Source organism: Acinonyx jubatus, chromosome A1 (assembly GCF_027475565.1).
Source record: "Acinonyx jubatus isolate Ajub_Pintada_27869175 chromosome A1, VMU_Ajub_asm_v1.0, whole genome shotgun sequence".
NCBI classification, from domain to species: domain Eukaryota; kingdom Metazoa; phylum Chordata; class Mammalia; order Carnivora; family Felidae; genus Acinonyx; species Acinonyx jubatus.
Window position 1 is genome coordinate 172,163,289 of NC_069380.1, and position 22,317 is coordinate 172,185,605.

The following is a 22,317-nucleotide window of genomic DNA, read 5'->3' on the forward strand; positions in this document are numbered from 1 at the left end:
TTTCTTCTCGATTTATTTATATTAGCGACAATGGACTGTTATTAATCCATTTATCTATCTTGCAAGAATCCCAATCAGAAAATTTTTTTAAAAAGTTCCCAAGGAAGGGGCACCTGGGTGGCTCAGGCTGTTCAATGTCGGACTTCGGCTCTGGTCATGATCTGAGTTCGAGCCTCACATCACATTGGGCTGGCTGCTGTCAGCGAGGAGCGGGTTTCAGATCTTCTGTCCCCTTCTCTCTGCCCCTCCCGTACTTGTGCTCTCTCAAAAATAAATGAAACCTTAAAAAAAATTAAAAGTTCCCAAGGGAAAACGTATTGTTATATTTTAGATTACCCTACAGTAGAGTAACTTTTTTTCCCTGCCTAGTAATTTCTCTGGAAATACCCCTCAACCTCCCCCTTCCTCCAACCTCCGCCTGACCTTGCATCCATATGGCTCCCGTGGGAGTAGGCGGGCCTTCCAAGAACCTGAGTGTACTCATCTGTGGGATTAATTCTTAGAAGAGGAATTGCTTAAAACAGGGCATGTGCTTTTGTAAGTTTTCATAGATACCGCGGACTGTCTTGCAGGGAAATCATAGCAGGTTGCACACCCACCGGCGGTCATGGGAGTGCCTGTTTCTCAGCAGGATCCCCCACAGAGTGTTGTCAAACTTTCAGCCCCTGGGATCTGCACTTGAAGCTTAGCTACAAAGTGCTGAGGGTGTGTGCCCCGCGCCAGGCACCCGGCTAGTGTTGTCTCTTTATGAACACTCCCCGAATTCTCACAAGTAGCCCGTGAGGGAAGCGGTGTTATTTTCTTGCTACAGAGGAAGACGCTGAGGTTCAGATTGCTTAGCCTGCCTCAAATCACGGAACGGAGCTGAATTCGACCTCAGCCTTTCATCCTAACAACACCGCGGTGGTTCATTAACGTTGGATGCATCAGAATCGCGCGGGGGAGGCTTGTTCAAAGCTGGCTGTGCCCCACCTTCAGATTTTCTGATTCAGTACTTATGGAAAGGGCCTGAGAACACGCATTTCTAGTTCCCAGTGTCACCGCTGCTGGTCCAGGGAATGCATTTTAAGAACCGTCGCTCCTGATTCTTATTTTAATCTGGGACTTTATCTGGAAATGACCTCGCAGACCTACATGTTCCACAAACCTTGTGTGTGTGTGTGTGTGTGTGTGTCTGTCTGTCTATGGGAATGTGAACAATCTTTCATAGTTCTTTGAATGAACCAAGTTAGGTTTGTGGCCAGTCATCCCACTTCTCCAAGTCTCTTTTCCCACCTTTGTTTTTTTAAAAAAAATTTTTTTTCAACGTTTATTTATTTATTTTTGGGACAGAGAGAGACAGAGCATGAACGGGGGAGGGGCAGAGAGAGAGGGAGACACAGAATCGGAAACAGTCTTTTCCCACCTTTGAATGGAGATGAAACCTTTGGGGGAATTCTAAGGAGTGATACACGCAAAAAAAAAAAAAAAAGCACGCAACCACTTGGAATATCATAAAATGCTATTCCAAAGTCCGTTATAATTATTCGTATTAGTGGAGAAGCTGTGAAATACAGTGGGAACTACTTGAGTTTGACAGGCCTGGATTGAGATGTGACACTAGACAAGTTAGTGCACTTTGCTGAGCCTCAAATTCTGTTTTTTTTAAAAGTTTATTTTGAGAGAGAGAGCGCGCGCGCATGTGTGCACGAGCGGGACAGGGGCAGAGAGAGAGGGAGAGAGAATCCCAAACAGGCTCTATTCTGTCAGCACAGAGCATGGGGCTCGATCCCACGACCCCGAGTTCATGACCTGAGCCCAAATCAAGAGTCGGACACTTACCCGGCTGAGCCACTCAGGTACTCCTTCTCTTTAAAGAGATGGGGATATGATGGGCTCCTTGAGGATTAAATGTGCATCGTCCCAAGTGTCCTTTCTGCTCCAGAGGCTTTAGGGGCAGTGATGTCCTCAGTGACAAAGGAATGCTCCTTTGTCAAAGGAATGCAGTGTCAAAGGAATGCAGCTTGGTTGCTGGCAGCCATTTCCCCACTCAATTTCCAGGGATGATGTTTGTTTCGGGCTCTAGCCCCAGAAAATCGTACTCCACTCCTGACACATCCTGGTGATGACACAAAATGGATTCTTTTCTGCAAGGAAATGGGAGGCCGCGTTTTCAGATTCCTGGAAAGAGTCCAGTTTGAACCCAATGATCACACGGATCCTTGCCTGGTACCGGTTGTTCTAGGTGCTGGAGATATGGCAGTAGACAAAACAGAAATCCCTGCCCTCATAAGCTTATTGATACTGGTTTCCTAAGTACGTCAACACTGAGCCTTGAACTTTCTTGGAATCTGGTGGGGGGCAAAATATGCAAGAGGTTCGGCTACAGCCAGAACTTGTCAAGCTGTCCCTGGGGCTCCTGTTATCCTGCAGGTTCTGGTTTGGGAGGTCTGGAGTGGGACCTGAGAAGTTTCCTTCCTTCCTTCCTCCCTCCCTTCCTTCCTTTCTAATGTTTATTTTTGAGAAAGTGAGAGCGAGAGCGAGAGAGAAGGTGTGTGGGGGGGAGAGGAAGAGAGAAAGGGAGGCACAAAATCCAAAGCAGGGTCCAGGCTCCGAGCTGGTAGCACAGAGCCCGACGTGGGGACTGAACTCGTGAACCAAGGGGTCATGACCTGAGCAGAAGTCAGGCGCTTAACAGAGCCACCCAGGCGCCCCAAGAACTTGCATTTCTAACACACTTGGATATTCTGGTCTATGGACCACACTTTGAGTATCTACATTTTAAGTGACGTCTTATATTCATCACAACAAACATGACCTTATTTTTCTTCAGCTTTCAGTAAAATTCTGCATATGCAAAACAAAAACAAGCCTAATTTTGAGCATTCCAGTGGTTTACTTTTTCAGACAGGGCTGGAAGTCTGGGTGTCTGATCTTGTTTTCTAGTGACCAGGAGCAGCCCTGGGCATGCGCTTCACCATTGGAAGCCCCGCTTTTCTCATCTGCGAGCACAGGCTTTTCCTACCTTGGTCTCGTTTAGGCAAAACCTTGTTAGACATTTGACAGGATGGATCCAAGTGTCTCCGTTTGACCATTTTAACCTGGGAATTGCAGTTAGGCTGTGGGTTATCTCTGGGAAGGTTGCTGGGGTTCTAAAATCTTACCATGAATACCGAGGAACTGGTATTCTCCATGTCTCTAGAACTCGCAAATATACCACGGGCAGCCATTCATTGAATGTTCACGAGGTGCCAGGCGATATGCAAATTGCTGTACGGGGACGGTCTTGCTCATGTTTACAGCTCTATGAAGTAGCTTCAATTATTTTCTCCACATAACCAAAGCGAACAAAGAAAACTGAAGGTCACAGAGAATGTCAGCTGCCCAAACACGTCGATTGCCACAGTGGGTACGACCAAGATTCTACCAGCTGTGACTTCTGGACCCACGTTCTTGAGTATAATTAATCTAAGTGATGGACGGAGGGACGGTAGCAGAACAGATGCAGAGATGTGAACGACAAGGTTACAATGCGCAATCTTTTATTAAGTCTGTTAATAAGGCGCTCCCCAATCTTGGGTTAACTTAGATTTTCTCTCTGAACGACAGAAAATGCTAGTTCCACATTAGCAGCTGACAAACAGTATGAAAGCAAATCACCTCACCAACCATGTGCAGTGGGACATCCCCCCCCCCAACCCCCCCGTGCTCATAACAAACGTTCCTGGAATGACACCACGGGGCGGGGGGCAGAGGGTGGGTGCCCGGCGCATATGGTGTTCGAGAAGGTGAAGACTGGTAGCCCCACACAGGAAAACATTTCCTGCCAAAGGCACCACAGAAAACTGTTTCCTCATTAGGAGTTCCTGATGGTAGCCAGATGTTAAGTCTGAACGAAAGTACCATCGACTGTAACACAAAAACTGCATCGCCCTTTACATACAAATAAGAGAGATAATTTATTTTCATTCTGAGTTTAACATTTCATCCAGTTGAACGGAAATAATACATTGACTCCAACACTGGCAAAGACACCGCGCTAATACTGAAGTAATAAGATCTGCCAGTCAGTAATACGCACAATCATAATTATCACGTGACTAGAAATATGAACTATTTACCTTTATAAGCTCATTGCACTTCATGTGGACTTTTCTCCAGAAAAGATATTTCTAAGAGATCAGCGAAATTGCCAATCTTGGTTCATTTGTTCCTTTTTATAAACCACGATTAAATGATACAGTTAATATTTCTATATAAAAGCATCAGGGGTTGGAAGCCTCAGTAAGTGTTTAAAAAGACACATCCCCATGTTCATTATCCCTTCTACAACAGTGCTTTGGTCCTACCTTCCTGGTGTGTACAAAATTTTGGTTAGTTCATCAAGCGTCAAGCCAGTTGCTAGTTGATTTCTCAATGAAGGTTAGGATTCTGAAAGGGACCTAACAGTTAATGGGGGAGGGGGCGGTGAGAATTCTGAGATTAGCTGGGGCAGGTGGGGTTGGCGTCAAGCGCTTAGGTTAAAAACCACCCTTTCAGCACCTCATGGAGATCTGCCTTCAATTTCAGGCTCTTACCGCTACTTAAAGAGAAGCATCTACGGCAACAAAATACATCAGAATGTCATGGGGAACCAATTTGCCTCAAATGGTTTAAGACAGAAAATCTCAAAGAGAAAATTCTGGTGGCACAAAGGAAGGCTCGAGGTGCCCCCAAGCTTCAGATCCATAATCCTTTCAGAGAAAAAGAGAAACACGGACACAAGGCACACCATTTTTTCTTTATGAGGAAATACAGACTGGTCACATCGTCGGGAAAAATCTGTCGAAACTAGCTTCTACATTTTCCCCCCCACTTACAAGTCTCTGAATTACAAGTGAACTGAGTGGTCTTCACTCAACAGAACAACCACCTAGCATATGCCTGGAACATCTACAGACGTGAAACATAACCTGTTACGTTAAAAATAGGTGAAGCTACTACAGATGATGTAAACAGTGGCCCATGGATTCGTTATTTTCAAACAGGGTAGAATGCAATAGACAATATTCAAGGAAAATTCATTTAGTCACTGATTCACATACACAACATTTCCGCATCTTTCTGAAAGCCAAGGAGATCTAGAAGAATGACCAACACATGTAGCTAGCTGGAGCTGGGCTCTCACTCCTAAAGAATCAAACAAACCAGATCCAACCTAGTCACACAGCACTGGTATTGAATATACTTCCAAAATCCGACACGTGTAACATTTCTGTGATTTGATTATTTGGTGTAAATAACCGAATCTAAGGTCAACAAGTGCCAGGTAAGATGAGGTAAGATGAACTTCGTAAGAATGTAAAACAGTATAAATTTAGAAGTCAACCAAAGAAATCCCCCAGCAATGTGAATGCACATAATCGTGGCCGGCAGGAACAGCTCATTGCACTTGTCTATTACCGTGCCTTTCGGGAAGTACATGGGGGAGCTTTCAATCCTACAACTCCAAAAGATATGTCACTTAGTTGGGGTTGCCCACTGCCCAGACTGGAAGTAAAGTTCCCTTAATGTTTATGAGTCCAGTTTTTTACAGCTTAGCCTCAGAGCTTTGTGTTTTCCCAAATCACTGCTGAGTGATTTGAAACAAGAACAGGATAAACATTCAGTATTTCAAACAGATTTCCTTTTCGCTCACTGATAATCAGTAAGTATTTATTGAGTATATACTGAACATCTACTCTATGCCTAACAGTGCTTTTTAAAACTCTGGGAAAGGGCTGGTATATTGTCTTTGAAAAACAATTACTATAAAAGCTACAGGAAGGGTATTTTTGTAAATTACAACGTGATTCAAATGTAAGGGAGCCAACGGGTGTCGGGCGCCAGGCCCACACCAGGTGCTGTGCTGTAGGTGGCAGCTTGACTCTAAAAGGCTAATGTGGATCTTGAAAAGGTTTCTGTCACTGGGAGAACCCGGGTTGAACAGGCTTCTCCTCACCAGGTCTGCAGTAGGCGGGACAAGCTGTAGAGTTTCTTCCCCTATTTTATAATCCCTTGTTAAAGTAAACGCGCCGTAACTCAGGATAGGTCTCTCGGATCTTGGCTTGCAGCTCAGCCTCCAAGCTCGTCACAGACATGGAACTGGGATAACGGAGAAATGACAGGATTATTACATGGGCAGAGCAGGGAACTAGAATCTGCAGACGGCAGAGAAGGGACCTTTCCGTGCCACCCCTCACCAACCCCCCCCACCCCGCCCCGCCATGACTGGTATTGTAAAACAGGGTCCTGTTTGAAAAATGCTTCCTGGGCCCTGAAAGTGAGTGTCCAGTTCCTTTTAGACAATTAGTTGTTGCTAAAAATCCAAGAAATACACTTAAGAACCCAACAATTCTTAGTTTTTTTAATGTTTATTCATGTTTTGAGAGAGAGAGAGGGAGAGAGGGAGTCCTGGAGGGGCAGAGAGAGAGAGAGAGAGAGAGAGAGAGAGAGAGAATCCCAAGAAGACTCCATGCCTTCAGCGTAGAGCCCAATGTGGGGCTAGATCCCATGAACCATGAGATCATGACCTGAGCCAAAATCAAGAGTCAGATGCCTAACTGACTGAGCCACACAGGAGCCCTAAGAACCCAACAATCATTAAAGCTTACAAACTTCTTCGCTGGGAAAAATAAGCAACACCACTTTCAGACCCTGCTGGTATTGGGAAACGTGGTAATATGCCACTGCCCAAAGAGAACAATCTAATGTTCACCATTAATAAAAAAGACATGTATTTAGTGGATTTTTTTTTTAATTTTTTTTTTTAACGTTTATTTATTTTTGAGACAGAAAGAGACAGAGCATGAATGGGGGAGGGGCAGAGAGAGAGGGAGACACAGAATCGGAAGCAGGCTCCAGGCTCTGAGCCACCAGCCCAGAGCCCGATGCGGGGCTCAAACTCACGAACCGTGAGGTCATGACCTGAGCTGAAGTCGGACGCTTCATGGACTGAGCCACCCAGGCGCCCCCCGATTTAGTGGAATTTGTAACACTAACAATTCACTGGCACTAATATGCTTTTGTCCATTGTATAATAACACGTTTATTGCAAAACTTTTAGAAAACACTAAAATGGGGGCGACTGGGTGGCTCAGTCAGTTGAACATTCGACTTCAGCTCAGGACATGATCTCAGTTCGTGAGTTCGAGCCCTGAATCAGGCTCCCTGCTGTTAGTATAGAGCCTGCTTTGGATCCTCTGTCCCCCTTCTCTCTCTGCCCCTTCCCTGCTCATGTTCTTTCTCTCAAAAATAAATAAACATTACAAAAAAAGAAAATACTAAAAATTGCAAGAGAAAAACATCACTCACAGTCACACACCACTGAGAGATGACCTCTGTTAGTCTTTGATGAATTTTAAAAAAGTACTTGAATGTATTATATGCGTATATATATTAAAGCTTTTTTGTGTTATAAATGCATATTTATTATACAAAAGTATGAAGAAAAACTGTCCAGAATACTTACTACAGAAAACCTGGTAATATTTTGATATGTAATTAATCTTTTACTTTTAAATGTTTATTTCTTTATTTTGAGAGAGAGAAAGAGAAAGCATGCGCTGGTGAGGTACAGAGAGAGGGAGACAGAGTCCCAAGCAGGTTCTGAGCTGTCAGAGCAGAGCCTGACCTGGGACTCGATCTCACGAACTGTGACCAAGCTGAAATCAAGAGTCAACGCTTAACCAACTGAGCCATCCAGTCGCAAAAATAAATAAACATTTATAAATAAATAAATAAATAAATAATAAATAAATAAAAACTGGAGTAATATGTTTCTTGGCAGCTGAGTAAACTCCACCTGTAAAACCACCTGGTTCTTGTGTTTACTTTGTAGAAAGAAGTTTAAATAATCCTTCTGCTTCCTTAATGGTGATATGCCAATTCAGACTTTCTAATGTTTTAGCATTGTTAACATTTTCTAGGAACCTGTCCATGTGCCTGTTTCCAAATCTACTGGTGTAATGACGTCGATAATATTCATTTACCTTTTTAGACTCTGCGAGGTCTCTAGTTATACCTCTTTTTCGTTCACAACACGACTTGTTCCGACTGGCGTCACAAGATGACCATCCATTACTATTTCCAAAGAACCAACTTTTGACCTTTTGTTTCTGGGCCTACCTCCTTCCTTTCTCTTTCCCCGGAGTTTATTCTTTTTGTTCCTTTTTGAACTTCAGTTGGACATTTAGCGCATTGATTTTCAGGCATTCTTCCTTTCTAATATAAACATTTAAAGCCAATCATTTCTCTCAGAGCAACGTTTTTGCTGCTTCCCACAAATTTTGATAAGGAGGGTTTTTATTACTTCTCATTTGTACAGTAGAATGGGTAACTGTAACATATTTATACAACGGACTATTATATAGCAGTCAGGTAAATGAACTTAGCTACGTGCAATAATGCGGAGGAATCTTAGCTGTAGGACATTGAATAAAAAAGAACGAATACCAGAAGACTCTACATAGTAATGACACCCTTGTCTAAAAAGTTCCCAAAGAGGCAAAACTAAACATTAGTAATACATATATGTGTGTGTATATACATTATATATATAAAATAAAAAATTTTAAGGGGCACCTGGGTGGCTCAGTCGGTTGAGCAGCCGATTTCGGCTCAGGTCACGATCTGACGGTTCATGGGTCCACAGGCCCCATGTCAGGCTCTGTGCTGACAGCTCAGAGCCTGGAGCCGCTTTGGATTCTGTGTCTCCCTCTTTCTCTGCCCCTCCCCTGCTTGTGCTCAGTCTCTAAGATAAACATTAAAAAAAATTATTTTTTAAATAAATAAAAAATAAAACATTTTAAATGCAATTGTATGATAACTATGAAGTTCTGCATAATGGTTAAATCTGCAGAGGAAGCAGGGACATGGGCCGGGAAGAACCTACAAAAAGATGTAACTGACCGGTGATCTTTTTATTCATGAGTGGGCAGTGGGTGCACGGATGTTCATTGTATCATTAAAGTAAACAAAATAAAATAGGGTCATGCTTGGACCAATAAGAACAGTGTGTAAAGAACCAAGGAACAGGAGTAATCCTATTCTATGGAACTTATGAGCAAGAAACAAAAAAAAAATAAGCAAATGTAGAAGCAAAAAAAAAACCCAGAGTGATAAGCTTCATTTTTAGATAGGGGAACACAAAAGAGTGCCCTTGGTCTCCCAAATGTGGAAACCACGTACTCTCCAAGGACAGGTGACCTCATGGCACCAGTAGTTACAGAAAAACTTTTAAGGTCCAAACCTAGAATTTAAATCAATCGTAACAACAAATGTTAGAACAAATACAGTGTTTTTTCTCATAACACTTAAACAAAACCAAGGCCTATGTAAGGAGCTCCTTTATGGATTTTCAAATCCTTTAATCTCACAATTACAAAAGCTATATTTATTAAGGGTTTACTTTGTATCAGGTGCTCTCCTCGGCATTTGACATACACTATTTCTGAGTCACCGAGTACAAGGTCAACTGTTGGACACTGGTATATACTGGAGAAATAAACTTTTCTTGCGTTAAGCCCTGAGATTCTGGGGTTTGCACAAGTAAATAGGTATGATTAGCCCTCTTAGGAGATGGAAAAAAAATGCATCTGCCCTGGGCTTAGAAGAGGTTCTAAAGGTCCTGCCCTCTCTCAGGGGAGGGCAGGGCTCTACGCACCCAAGTGGTACCAGGCTCCCTCTCCTGGAGATTTAGTGCCCTATTTAGTACCAGTAGGAGCCAAACACAGAAGTGAAAGAACAGGTGAAAAGTGGAGTTCTCTCTCAGGTGGAGGGGACCTGATACAGTTAGTTCCAGAACACTTCATCATGCTTTGAAAGCCTAGGGCATTAAAGACCCTACGTTTGAAGCCTGTCGGCCTGTGAAGGTGCCACGAAGGCAGCAGCAGCCTGGTAATCCTCAGGCAAAAGCCAAACAACAAAACGCTGCTCTCTGTGCTTTCATGTTAGACCAGGAGGAGGCTGAACACCTAGATTTATCCGATGCTGATTTAATGCCCGTCAGTCCCGTTCTTACATCAAAAGCAGGATTGAAGGGTGGCCTGGGATGAAGGCACACGATAAGGCGTTTGAGGCGAAAAGCCAAGTAGGAAGAAGGGAAGCCAATATACCAATCACTGAGACTAAGTATGTGTAGCTGCTGTCCCTGGGGCGGATCTCAAATTCTAGTGCGTCTGTGTTACAGCTGCATTTGCCAACGGACTGGGCGACCAGGAGCCGTATCTAAAGTTTTCTAAAAGCACACTTGTACCAGGAGTTAACGTGATTCTTACAAAAGAATAAAGCATTTTCAAATGTGATGGTAGAGCTGGATCAAGAGAGGTTTGAAATTAAGCAGATGTGTGTTTGATTTCTGCCTCTGTCTTGTCTTTTGAGGGACGTGGCTTCATTCATCTTTGTGAATCTCAACGTCCATACAAATGAAATGGAACAGCAGCACCTGCGTCTTCAAGTGGTTTTTAGGATTAAAGCTGGTGATCACTCCGAAGAATAGCAAATACATACCTTTTCTGAGGAAACAGAGCACAACACAGCGGCGTAGCAAACACCAAACTTAGGAAAACGGAAAAGAAAAAGACAAGTCAGAGCCTTTCCAATGGCAACTTTCAGATCCTTTGTCTCACTTTTATAACGATCCTTCAAATATTACATTTCCTCCCAAAAAATACGTCCTGTTTGTGTAATTTTATCACCAGGGACTGTCAAAATAAGTTTAAAAAAAATCAGAGAAATATCCAGAACTTAAAAAAGAATCACACAGAGTCCCAAATGTTGTAGGTTTCCCTTTGCTTCTATCCAATTGTTGGGACCGTAAGTTCCCTAAGTTCCGGGATCTGTTCTGGGTCTCACTTTCAAAACCTGTGTCTCACGTTATCTACCCATTGCTTTGCCTTTCTTATGCTGTATATTTACCTCCAAAAGGAAATTAAGTATGTAAAAGTGATTCCACTCACCAAAAGCCAACTAATCCAACTTGAATAGGTGCACTCATCCACGGGAACCTCTGTGTGGAGAAATAAATTACTTTGAATGCTTTTTATACAGGCTCTTCGAGACAATTTCTCCTGATTAGCGGGAAGGAAACTCTCCACACTACAAGACCCAGATTAGTGAAATGTGGGGGAACACTGCAGCAGGCACGTTAGTTCTGACTTCCTGCAGCCTCCTTGATCTGTCAGTAAATGCCCATGCAGAGATCAAGTGGCTTCTCATTTTTTTCTCTTGCACATATAATCTGAGAGATGCTTGGCTCTAAACAGGTGGAGAAATCATTACCATTTAATTGTAATTCACCTCTTGGCTGGGGAGGCTATACAGCCTGGTGTCAAGGTTGGAAGACAAACAAACCTGTACTCAAATCTCTGCCCTGTCAGTTCGCTCCTGACAGTGGGGGAAAGACAGGCAGAGCCCAAGCGCTCCAAGCTTTTGGTTTTCTCGTCTGCAAAATGAGGATCACAGCGGGTTTCCCAACAGTGAATGAGAGAAGATATGTCAGGTATCGGTCATAAGGCACCTAGAACGGTGCCTGGAATGTAGCAGAAACCCAACATTTCCCTCCTCCCCTGCATCTTCCCTTTCTTGCTTTTAGTTGCTGTCAATATGGTTAAAACTATTGCTGGCACAGAAAACTTGTGCCTTTCACTTTTTTTTTTTTTAATGGAAACGAAGGAGTTGGTTGGTCTTTCAGAGAATAAGCAGTTAGCTGTTTAGTTTTCCAAAAGGAGTGGTACCAAAAAACACAATATAAAGAACGATGGGGTATATGGTTATAGAAACAAGGCCACTGAAACGTCTGCAACCAAGTTGTGAACCGGTCGTTATGAAATCAGCCAACTTAGTGAAGAGTCAACACAAGCTGTTAAAAAGATCATGACCCCCAAGATGCTTGCATGAGAGGCATACCCTCGTCCCCGAGAAGACTCCTCTGGAGAACACGTACATCACGCAGGGTAGTGCGGGGGGGAGAGAGGCATGTACTAGAGAGGAAGGGAGAAATGTCATCACGAGAAGACACACCCACCTCTCCAAGGACAGTAAGAAAAGGACACATGGTATCTGGGGCAACTGGCTTGGAGCGATGATGGATTTTCATCAGAAGATGTAAATCCTCGCCCTGGCACTGCCCAGACTTGTGACGTGCGCGCTGGGTGACAGGAAGGCAAGCTCAGCAAGGAGATTTTGTGAAGGATGAACTTGAGCCCCTGAGAGCGGCCTTCTTATTTCAAGTGGACTCTTGTCTGAAGCGAAGGGGGCTAACCTACTAAACCAGGGAGCAGCTGCAAGTAATCTCCAAGGACGTGTGCAAGTGAGAGGCCGACTGTGCCTCATGCCAATAGTTTCCATGGAAAGGCTCTCGGTAGTGACAAGGATCCTGGAGAACTCTGACTTCATCCAACCTGGATGTCATCCTCTCTCCTGACTCCTCTCCAGCACCCCGTCCGCTCAACTCATCCCCACTTTTTAAACAGCACTTAGCCTGAGACTCAGGGAGCTGTGGATGTTTGGTCTTCCCTCATATGCTCCCACACCTCGAACTGTGCCAACAGAGGCTATCTTAAATAATAGTTTCAATGAATTAGAGACACTACCCATCAATTTAAAAGGTATATATTCATGAGGCCAATGTGCAAAAAGTTAATATGACTCTAAAATCTTCCCTCCGCCAGGATCGTGATCTTTTCCCCAACAGCTTTACTGACTTATGGTAAAACGCACATATTTGACGTGTAAAGTTTTGATACATGTATTTGGCTGAGAAGCCATCACGACGATCAAGATAATGAACATATCCTTCCATCCCTAATGCTTTCCTTGTGCCTTGTGCCCTTGGCAATTTCTCTTTCTGAAACCCCGCACCCCATTCCCTGGCAACCTCTGATCTCTTGTCACTATGTATCAGTTTATATTTTCCAGCATTTTATGTACAGAATATATTCTTTTGTGTAATCATTTTGAGGTTCATTCAGGTTGTTGCACGTTATCAATAGTTCATTACGTTTGCTTGCTGAGTTAGGTCTTCTATTGCATGGATACAACACAACTTGATAATCTATTCTCTTGCTGATGACCATCTGGGTTGTTTCTGGTTTTTGGAGATTGCAAATAAAAGTAAAGCTGCTGTGAACATCCGTCTTTTACAGACACATGCTTTCATTTCTCCGAGGTAAACACCTACGAGTGACATGGCTGGGTCAGGTGGTAAACATCTGTTTCACTTTTTAAGAAACTACCAAACTATTTTCCAAAGTGGTTGTACTGGTTTTCATTCCCACTAGCAGGATATGAGAGTTCCAGTTTCTCCACATTGCCACCGACATTGGCTATGGTCAGTCTTTTTGACTTTAGCCACTCCTGGAGGTGTTTAGTGGTAGCTCATGTAGTTTTTACGTGAATTTCCCCAGTAACTAAAGACACTGAGCATGTATATGTATATAAACACATATATACATGTATATATATGTATATATGTATATATTTGGGGAAATGTCTGTTCAAACCTTTTGCTCATTTTTTTAAATTGGGTTGTTTTCTTGAACGAGTGTTGAAGGCTCTTCATATCTTCTGTATAGAAGTCCTTTATCAGATACAGGCTTGCATAGATTTTCTCCCAGTCTGTTTGCCTTTTCAAAACTATGAAGTTTTCAAAAAACAGAACTTTATCATTTTGATGAAGTCCAGTTTATCAATTTTTCTTTTATGGACTGTGCCTTTGCTGCTGTGTCTAAGAAATCTTGGCCAAACTCTCAGTCTCAAAGATGGCCTCTTCTATATTTTGCCAGAAATTTTACAGTTGTAGATTTTTACGTTTAGAGTCTAGGAACCACGGGGAGTTAATTTTTATATATGGTACAGTCAATTCCCTATACATAGCCCACAACCTGGCCATCTGGAAGTTTCCCAATAAGCCATGCTGTGTGTCCTCTCTGAGCTTCTGTGGACCATGTATCCTTGGCCACCATTCAAGTCTCTGCCCACCTCCTGCATTTGGGGGAGACATTTCTAATCCCTCTGTGCTGCATTCTGTAATCACCAAGTGTTGGAACCACTGCCTTGTGCCTCTTCCTGTCACTGTGCTTTCTGGCTGATGAGAGTAGGGCTCTGTCTCTATGACTCAATTACCCAGCACATTGCTTGGATTGTAACAGGGCATTCAGCAAAGGGCTGCTGAGTAAATACATGAGTGAATGAACAAATAAATGCTACACTCACACTTAATTAAGAGAAAATCCTGAAAATACACTGAGTAGACAGAGCTGTCCACCTTTGTTAAAAGGAATAAGGAAGAAGCAGAACTAAGGGATGAGGAACTATTATCTGATCTAAACCATAGTAACTTTATTTATTCCTAATGAAAGTGCCAGCAAGGTAAAGAGACCACAGGAGTTATTCTTCAAGAATACCATTCTTCAAAGTGCCAGATTTTAGGCAGTGAACTTTCTGATTTATTGCAAAGGTTTCTGTGAGTCACCTGCCCACAGCTGATGCTTTTTTCTAGCTAGCACTCCACTTGGAAAAAGATAAGGCGTAGGGGGGAGGGATGAGTCATACCGAATGCTCCCCAAGCTCACCATTAAAAAAGCCAAGAATGTCCAATTTGTTTCATGTTGGCAGAGGAGTTTGGTCATGTCCAAGGTAAAAGCCCAGGCAAGTGCATCCTTACAGAGGGGCACATGCGGCCGCTAGAGCTGTGGGAACAATCAGGGGGCCAGGCGAGGCAGACATCACCCACATGGACGATACGAGCTGCTAAAAAATGATCTCTGAAACCTCTGTGAAAGGAGCATGGTAAAGCTTGCCTTTCAAGATGCACATGAAAGCGCTCCGAAGATGGAAATGTATGGCTATTAACACAAGCCACCTCTGCCTATGTTTTAGTAGCAGCTACACTATCCCTTCAGTCCCATGGGAACTCTCTACTGCACAAAATGCAGTCCTTCAGCGTAACAGCAACCCTGCACTCTTTCGGGGAGTGGAATGTGTGTATGAATAGCTCAACATTTAGCCACTGCAACGTCCTCCACTGAGGTCTGAAGGGGTGCAGCCACAACCAGACCCCCAGTAGCTAGCGAGACCCTGGGACTGATCCACGAGCTACTCTGACCACCTCTCCCAACCTCACCCTAGGGATCTGCAACTGGCGGCCTCTGCCAGCTCCAGGCGAGGGGCAGAGGGGTGGAGGGGCGGAGGGGCGGAGGGGCGGAGGGGCAGGCTGGGGAGCTGTGTAGGCAGAGGGCTTCTCCGTGAAGGATGTGTGAGGTGGCACACCTCCAAATTATTATTAAGTACATGATATCGAGTGAAGCTAAAAACTGCAAACTGAGATGGGGGAGGAAAACAAAATATGTATTCATTTATTAACGTGAAAAAGCCTAAAAGAGAGTGGCAATGGGGGGTTAAGTGCCTGGCTCATTAGCTGCTTCTTTCATGTAGAAAATGCTGTTAGGCCGAAACAAGAAAATGATGCAATATGCACAACTACGTCCCCTGTCCAGTGTTTGTCACTCAGAGTAACTACAGCAACTTTTCCAACAATGCCGAGACCCCAGGAGTGCCAAGGCATGACTGAACTGGGAGAATGATGTACCAGCCTCATTTCCATGCGTTTTCTCCAGTGACCTAACTTTTCAGCATTAATGTAGCTTCCAATGCAGACTTTTCTTGAGAATTTCTGGGATCCCTAGCCATGATCGGGATACGCGTCAGCAGCCACAGGGCACCACGTGCCCCCAGGCTGCAGCCAGACTCTGCAGAATCGAGTCTCACCCGCGGTGGACGCAGCGAGACTCGGAGCCCCTGCTCCAGAGCCAGGCTGCCGAGATTCTTCTGCTGGGTGGCCTTTGAGAGACAGAGAGAAGAGGACAGGAGGGCTTCGGCAGTGGGGATGCCGTCACTGAAGGTGGCCTCCCAACAGCTTTCACAGTCACCTGCAGATTCATGACAATCATAACCTGGTGACATGATCGGCAGAATGAGCCACACTGATGACCCATCTCTTACAAAAGCGTCACTTTTATCGTCAGACGAACTATATAAGATGACAGCTTCCAAGTCTTGTAACCAACCTAGAAATTTGGTCTTGCTTTAAAAACCTGATTGTTTCTTCAGTTCAGCAGGAGTGGGGGGTTAGATTTATTTTGATCCTCCACTGCTCCTGCAGTTGGCACGCCAAGACCTTAGGAGCTATCAACCAGGCAGAGCCAAAAAGGCTGCCTGGGCCGATGTATGCCCTTGCAGAAACAGTGGGATCCTAATGCCTTCCCATAGCAAGAGCCAGCAGAGAAGAACACAGGGCATCAATTCAGTGTCTGCAAAGTTAGGCATGTACTGGATGGGCCACTCACCACTAGCACCCTGAAGAGTGATGTTGAAAAACCCCATTTAAATGAACGTGATAGGTGTTTTCCTTCAAAGCCAAAATCACTTCCCATAAGTAAAGCGGGGATCGACAGAGAAAGAAGCACTGCATTAGTTTTTTTCAGATTTTCTGAAAAGCACTGAGATGTCAAAGCTGATGAATTCCAGATGTGTATATAATCTGGTAGTTTTAGGATACAGTCACTGTTCAAGTACATAAACTAATCCATTAGCAGCTTTTAAGAGTCCATCTTCTCTAAGCTTTGCACCAGAAGGAGAGATGGGCAAATTTTTTTCATTAATTCTTAAAATAACAGCTTAGTGAAGTAGGTAAAATGTCATGTGAATCCAAAACAACACTTTGGTCTATACCGATACCTTTACTGCTTAAATACATACATATATATATAGATATATATAGATATAGATAGATATAGATAGGCATCTATATCTATATATATATAGAACTGTTTTGTATCTAGGGACAGTTCAATGGCTACAGGGCCACCATGACATGCTATTGCACAATTCATACTGATGTGCAAGACTGCTGTGGGAGGGTGCTCAGGGAATACAACTCTTTCATGTGCCCACAGTTCCCAAGAAAGAATACGAGAGAAGGTGCTGGAGAGAGGGTCCCCTTTCCCTAACACGGGGTTGATGCAGGGACAGGCCACAGCCTGGGTACATGGGTCAAATGAGGCACTCGACGTTACTATCTCCTCATGGCATACTTTCTGGTTTCCTTCTCTAAGAACATAATTGTATTGCAAGTGTTTATGAAGTGTTCACTTAGCAGTGACTGTAGCTTTCCTCCTGGGGCCCATTAGAATTCTCCTAATCATGAGATTAGGATTAGGAAACCATTCAGGAAGTGTTTGGCCTGTGAACTAGGTCCTTTTTCAAAGCTTTATAGTGTCTCTTCGATGCTACATTTCTGTTTCTAAGACCCAAAATGATTCACCCCAAGACAGCTGCAGTCTTCCCCACAAGACACCTGTTCCTTCAGCGAGGAGCCTGCCTCCTTTCTCCTGGTAGATCTAACAAAGCCACTTTCCAAACCGCATGAGCCACATGAGTCACCCGATTCTACCATATCCCACTTGTTAAAGCACTGGAAAATGAAGATGATGCGTGAACACTATTGCTTTAAACCGCAGATGCTACAAACAGCAGTGTAGGAGCATCGAGAGTCCTGGGTCACAGTTTCATCCCGTGATATTCTCAGACCTTGAAGGGAGGTGGCTGAGAGACTAATGAATTACTAGATATGATCACCAAAGAAAAATACACGGGGCACTATATTCAGGGTTCAACAAAGCTACTACCCCAAACGACGTTTCCATTTCCGGTAGTCGGCATAGTGACCTATCAACACATCACTCCAAATTCACACCATGTCTTCATTACCACCTAGCTAGGCATCCCAGTGATGACGAGGATGAGTGTGTCATTCATCCCGAGGGTGTGACCTCTCGAGAAGTGAGCAGCCACCTTCCACTTATGAAAGCTTTTTCAAATATCTGAGATCACAAGTAAAATGTTCCTCAAAACATCTTTTTAGTTACGTGAGTGCCCAAGTGCCAACGGCCTTCAAATTCTTTACTCGCTGTGTAGGAAATATTCTGCACAGTTTGAAATCCGAAAGGGTTGAGGCAGAGATAGAAGTGGGGCTTACCTTTAGGAAGGCTTTCTTCTCCAAAGTGTTCATGATAAATGGAGGGATGGCTGCGAGTAAAGACAGATCCACCTAAGTCTTAATATTTATTTTCAGCTTACGTTTTTTTCAACAATTTCACAAAACGCTTATGTCACTTTTAGGCTATTTTCACTGGCAGAGTGCAATTATTTGCAGTAATTCTTTAAAATACTTTAGTATTTAAAAAAGATTTTAAAAATAATGTGATGGTCTTTACCAGCCAGAAAATTTTATAATCTTGAAGGGAACTTTAGATTTTACTCTAAGTACGCAATAGTACGCACATCAGGAACTTTTCTCTCCTGTGTTAATAAAACACATGCAACCTCCCCCAGGCATCCATCCCACGTGGGGGGAGAAAAAAGAGAAAAAAGAAAAAAAGATTCCTGCCTTGAGTGACCCTAGAAAAGTTACCTAACTTCTCTGAGCCTCCGCTTTCTGTTTTCCTCATTGATAAAGTGGAGAAAATTCTATCAAACTGGCTGTGACGGTCAGATACAATGATGCACATAAAACTTCGGGGAGTGGTAGTTCATTTATTATTTACTCACAATTTCCATCAGACTAAACTGTCACGTCAACCACTTCAATATGGCAATTACCTCTATAGATTTCACTGGGAAAGAAAGATTGTGTTTCTCCTCTGGGGACTAAATAATGTTTAAAATAACCAAGCCTCTAGAAATAGATCTGTTGGGCTGGCTGAACTCCAAAGGGGAGCCTTGTATTTCAAAATGAGAAAGAACAAAACTAAAATCAAACACAGATACGGGACAGAAGCAGAAGTTGCAAGCTTGATTTTGGCAAATCTGGAAATCCGGGCTCAGCAGGCGCGTTGGGGAGGGTGCCGCGGCCCCTCGTAGGTTGGGGACAGTGTGTTGGTGCCAGACTCGGGGGGACTCTTGGCCTGTTTCAGGACTGCGGTTTCCACAGTGCACCCACCTCCAGAGCATACACTGCTGTCTCATGAGGGTCCACGAGGGTGCCTCTGTTGAATGAATTAATGGTGGCGAAATCGGATAATCCCAATTGGCTGGGATGCCACTACCATGTTCCTCAGAGTTTTCCTTCAGGCCCTTTTCTTCAACTTTTGCTGCCTACTCCTACTTATCCCCTGATGAGATTCACAATGACAAAACGAACTTAAAGACAACAAAATATACTAGTGGGACAACCTGACAGCAGTTGATTAAGTAAGTAGGCTTCCCCTGAGAGCCTGGTTAATAGCCAAGTGCTTTCTGCATTCAGTTTAGATGATGAAATTAATCATACGAGTTTCCATTTGCTGCTGTAAACAGCACTAGACCTTCCAGACCATCTGGTTTCTGAGTAAGTCTGAGAATCTTCTCTCGGCCTTTGGTCTGAGGGTAGCTCTAGAAAGCCCTAGGAGTGGCCCAGAGTTTCTCAGAGGAACTAAACACAATGCAGATTTTGGCTGGCGCTTGTGTTGACTCCAAGCCCTGTGAACAAAACTGAGTAGAAGCTTGGTGCACATCTTAAGAGCTGCTCTAACCAATCCGACTTGGTGTGTGTTCTAAAGGGTCTCCAACTGATACAATCAACCTCCAGCAGAAATTATTCTGATTCAAGAACTTTTCGAAGTTTCTTTTTAAGAGTGATGAAAATCAAATTCTTTGCCTTCAGGTTCTCACAACCCATACTGTCACCGCCCAGGTCCACACCTGTCCCCAACATGGTCTGCTGTGGTGGGCCAGCTTCCCGGCCAGTCTCCCCAACCATCCCACCACCACTGCTGGCTCCCTCTGGCCTCCACAGGGCACCCACAGCGCCAGGTGTCATGCAGCAAAAGCCTAAGAAAGATGACCCCACGCCCCTGCCCAAACTGCCCCGTGGCCACTCACACTACAGTCAGGCCTCGCTGACTGAGAGCTACTAACCCATGCCCGGGGCTGCCATGAGAATCCTGGAGACGACCACCTGTGTGATGGCTTGTTTTGCAGCATTGGCCGACTCGCCCAAGCGGTTCCCACTCTCATCTGTGACGGGAATGCCGACTTTGAGTTCCCTGCCGAGCAAAACACATGCAAAGAGGTTCACAGACGCCCTCTCGTGAAAAGGCTGGAAACAGCACTGTGCTGTGGAAGATCAAGTCCCCACTTAATCCAACTAGCCACTCAGGTGTCATTTTTGGCACTAAGGGGCCTGTTTTCAAATACCACGGACAAGTTGTATGACGGGCACAAGAGTAAAATAACACTAGCGAACTCCATTACAGAAAGTATCTCGTTTTTAGGAACAATAGGACTCAAAGGGCAAGTATGCTAACTTAAAGATAAAGCTAATTCCTATGCTCACGTGCAAACCTGAGCAACTCTCCAAATGAGAGACACATACATGATATGTGCCATCAGTGACCTAACTGCCTAGACTGACGCAGGACTCGCTAGTACGTGGCACTACTGGGTATTTAACTCTAGTTACTAACAGTACAGCTCCTATTTGTTACCCTTCCTCGTTATCCATTCCAAGCTGCTTTTCCTTGTCCTTTCTTCTCTCCTAATTTTTTGCCAGTGCTATAAAATACTTTCAAAAATAGACATGAATATTATTTTAAAGCCAAGAAGACGGTTCTGGGCTGTGGTGGGGGAGAACCTATTTTAGAGAATACACTTTCAGTGCAGAGACCTTCTCTGCCTAGCCCTAGCACAAACATTATGTTAGCTTGAGATCCACGTTTTAAACGTTTTACTACACATAAGCAGAAAGAACATTCTATCCCCCCACATGCCCACAGCCTACTTTAGTAACTAGCAGGTCATGGCTAAGCTTGCTTCATTAATGGACCCATCTCCGCACCCGTGACGGATTATGCTGAAGCAAACCCCACGTCTCCCGTAGTCTCCCGTAATTTCATCTGCAAAGATTAACATGAACTTGTAATAAAAGTTCCGACAAAACTAATTATTCCCAGCGGCTCCACTGTCAAGCACCAGTCCTTTCGATGACTGCACGTGGATCTTACCTTTGCCTCATTAACGGGATATTAATGCAATTAGCAGCAGCTACCGCAGCAAAGGGAACAAAACGTCCTATGAGTGGTGAGACGTGCTGCAGAAAAGAGAATTCCAAAAGCATTACCTTACTTTGCCTGGATAACTAAATGCAAACACTTATTTCTCCCTGAAAACTGCTAAAAACCCAGAGCCTTCTTTGCATGGACGCTCAGGCCAGGAGTACTTTCAAAACTCGTGGCCTGGTGGTGTCCATCTATTTCCCGCATGGGCGCACTTCCGGGACACGTGACAGCTTAGCCTGGCTGACGGACTGGGGGGCTTTGGAGTCGCAGAGTCTGGAGTCCACGTACTGGCATCCCTACCTCTCCGGAGGTGTGGGCGCAGGCACATTCTTCTGCACACAGCCTCTAGCGGGCAGTTAGGGTCAGGGGACATTGGGCACAGTGCCAGGAACAGACCAGGGGCTTGGCAGACGGTGTGGGTAATGGCACTTCCCAAGCTCACTGGAAGACACAACTAGACCTGAACTATTCTGGGAAATAACTGAGAGGCTTGGAGCCAGGCAGGTGAGAAGAAATTCAGAAGCTCTGCTACAGAAATGAGAATCTCGGTACCTTGGTCAATGCATTGAGTCCCAGAGCTGTTGCTACGGCTCCAGTTGTGGCGGAAACGTAAGCTGTTCCCAATTCACTGAAAAGAAAGAGAAAGAACGGTGCGTGAGAAAGGAGGGCACGTCAGGAAACTTGGGCTCACCGTTTTCTAAAGAAATGAGGGAAGATGTGAAAGAGCGTGACTAAGAGCGGAGAGCCCCCAAAACACACCCGCTATCGGTCTACACATAGAAACGCTGAAGGGGAGCAGGCGGACCCTGGAGAAGGGGCACCCCTAGCACACAAGCCGACTGCCACATACGACGAGCGGCCACAGGGAGCCGGTTCCAGGGTGGGACGCAGGGGCTGTGCGTGCACGACGCCACAGTGCGGGGTGGAGGGAGGAGCAGCCAGGTCTGCGTGTTGGCAGCACGGCTGCTCAAGCGAAAGATACTTCCCCAATATAAACATACACACCGAAAGCAAACCTGCGCCGCTGTCGTTCTTAAAACGATAGAACCTGTCGTATGGAACTACTGAAAGTCCCGTCCTCGACAGGCAGCCAAGCACAGCGCTTTTCTCTCACTTTAAAAGAAATTTTAGTTCAAAGGGTTGGAAGAAACGAAGGTGTGATAAACACTGCTGGTGGCGGATTTCCACAGCCTTTGTTCCATTTGGGGAAAGAAGACCGTGTGGA

At 44.5% G+C, this 22,317-nt stretch overlaps 1 protein-coding gene across 3 annotated transcripts in view; it reads right to left on the reverse strand.

Annotated features, from left to right (window-relative positions):
• Window positions 1-3,504: 3,504 nt before the first annotated feature.
• Window positions 3,505-22,317, reverse strand: part of SFXN1 (sideroflexin 1) — a 40,350-nt gene continuing 21,537 nt past the window's right edge. For 2 of the 3 annotated variants that reach the window (XM_027034821.2, XM_027034813.2), the window contains exons 5-11: window positions 21,645-21,720; window positions 21,039-21,124; window positions 19,954-20,081; window positions 18,035-18,084; window positions 10,956-11,005; window positions 10,507-10,554; window positions 3,505-6,102 (exon numbers count right to left, since the gene is read on the reverse strand). In XM_027034821.2, the coding sequence (XP_026890622.1) occupies window positions 6,006-6,102; window positions 10,507-10,554; window positions 10,956-11,005; window positions 18,035-18,084; window positions 19,954-20,081; window positions 21,039-21,124; window positions 21,645-21,720 (535 nt within the window). In that variant the 3' untranslated portion in view covers window positions 3,505-6,005. Of the gene's footprint in view, window positions 6,103-10,506; window positions 10,555-10,955; window positions 11,006-11,904; window positions 11,979-18,034; window positions 18,085-19,953; window positions 20,082-21,038; window positions 21,125-21,644; window positions 21,721-22,317 lie in introns of those variants that run through there. The other variant, XM_027034840.2, reaches the window with a different exon arrangement.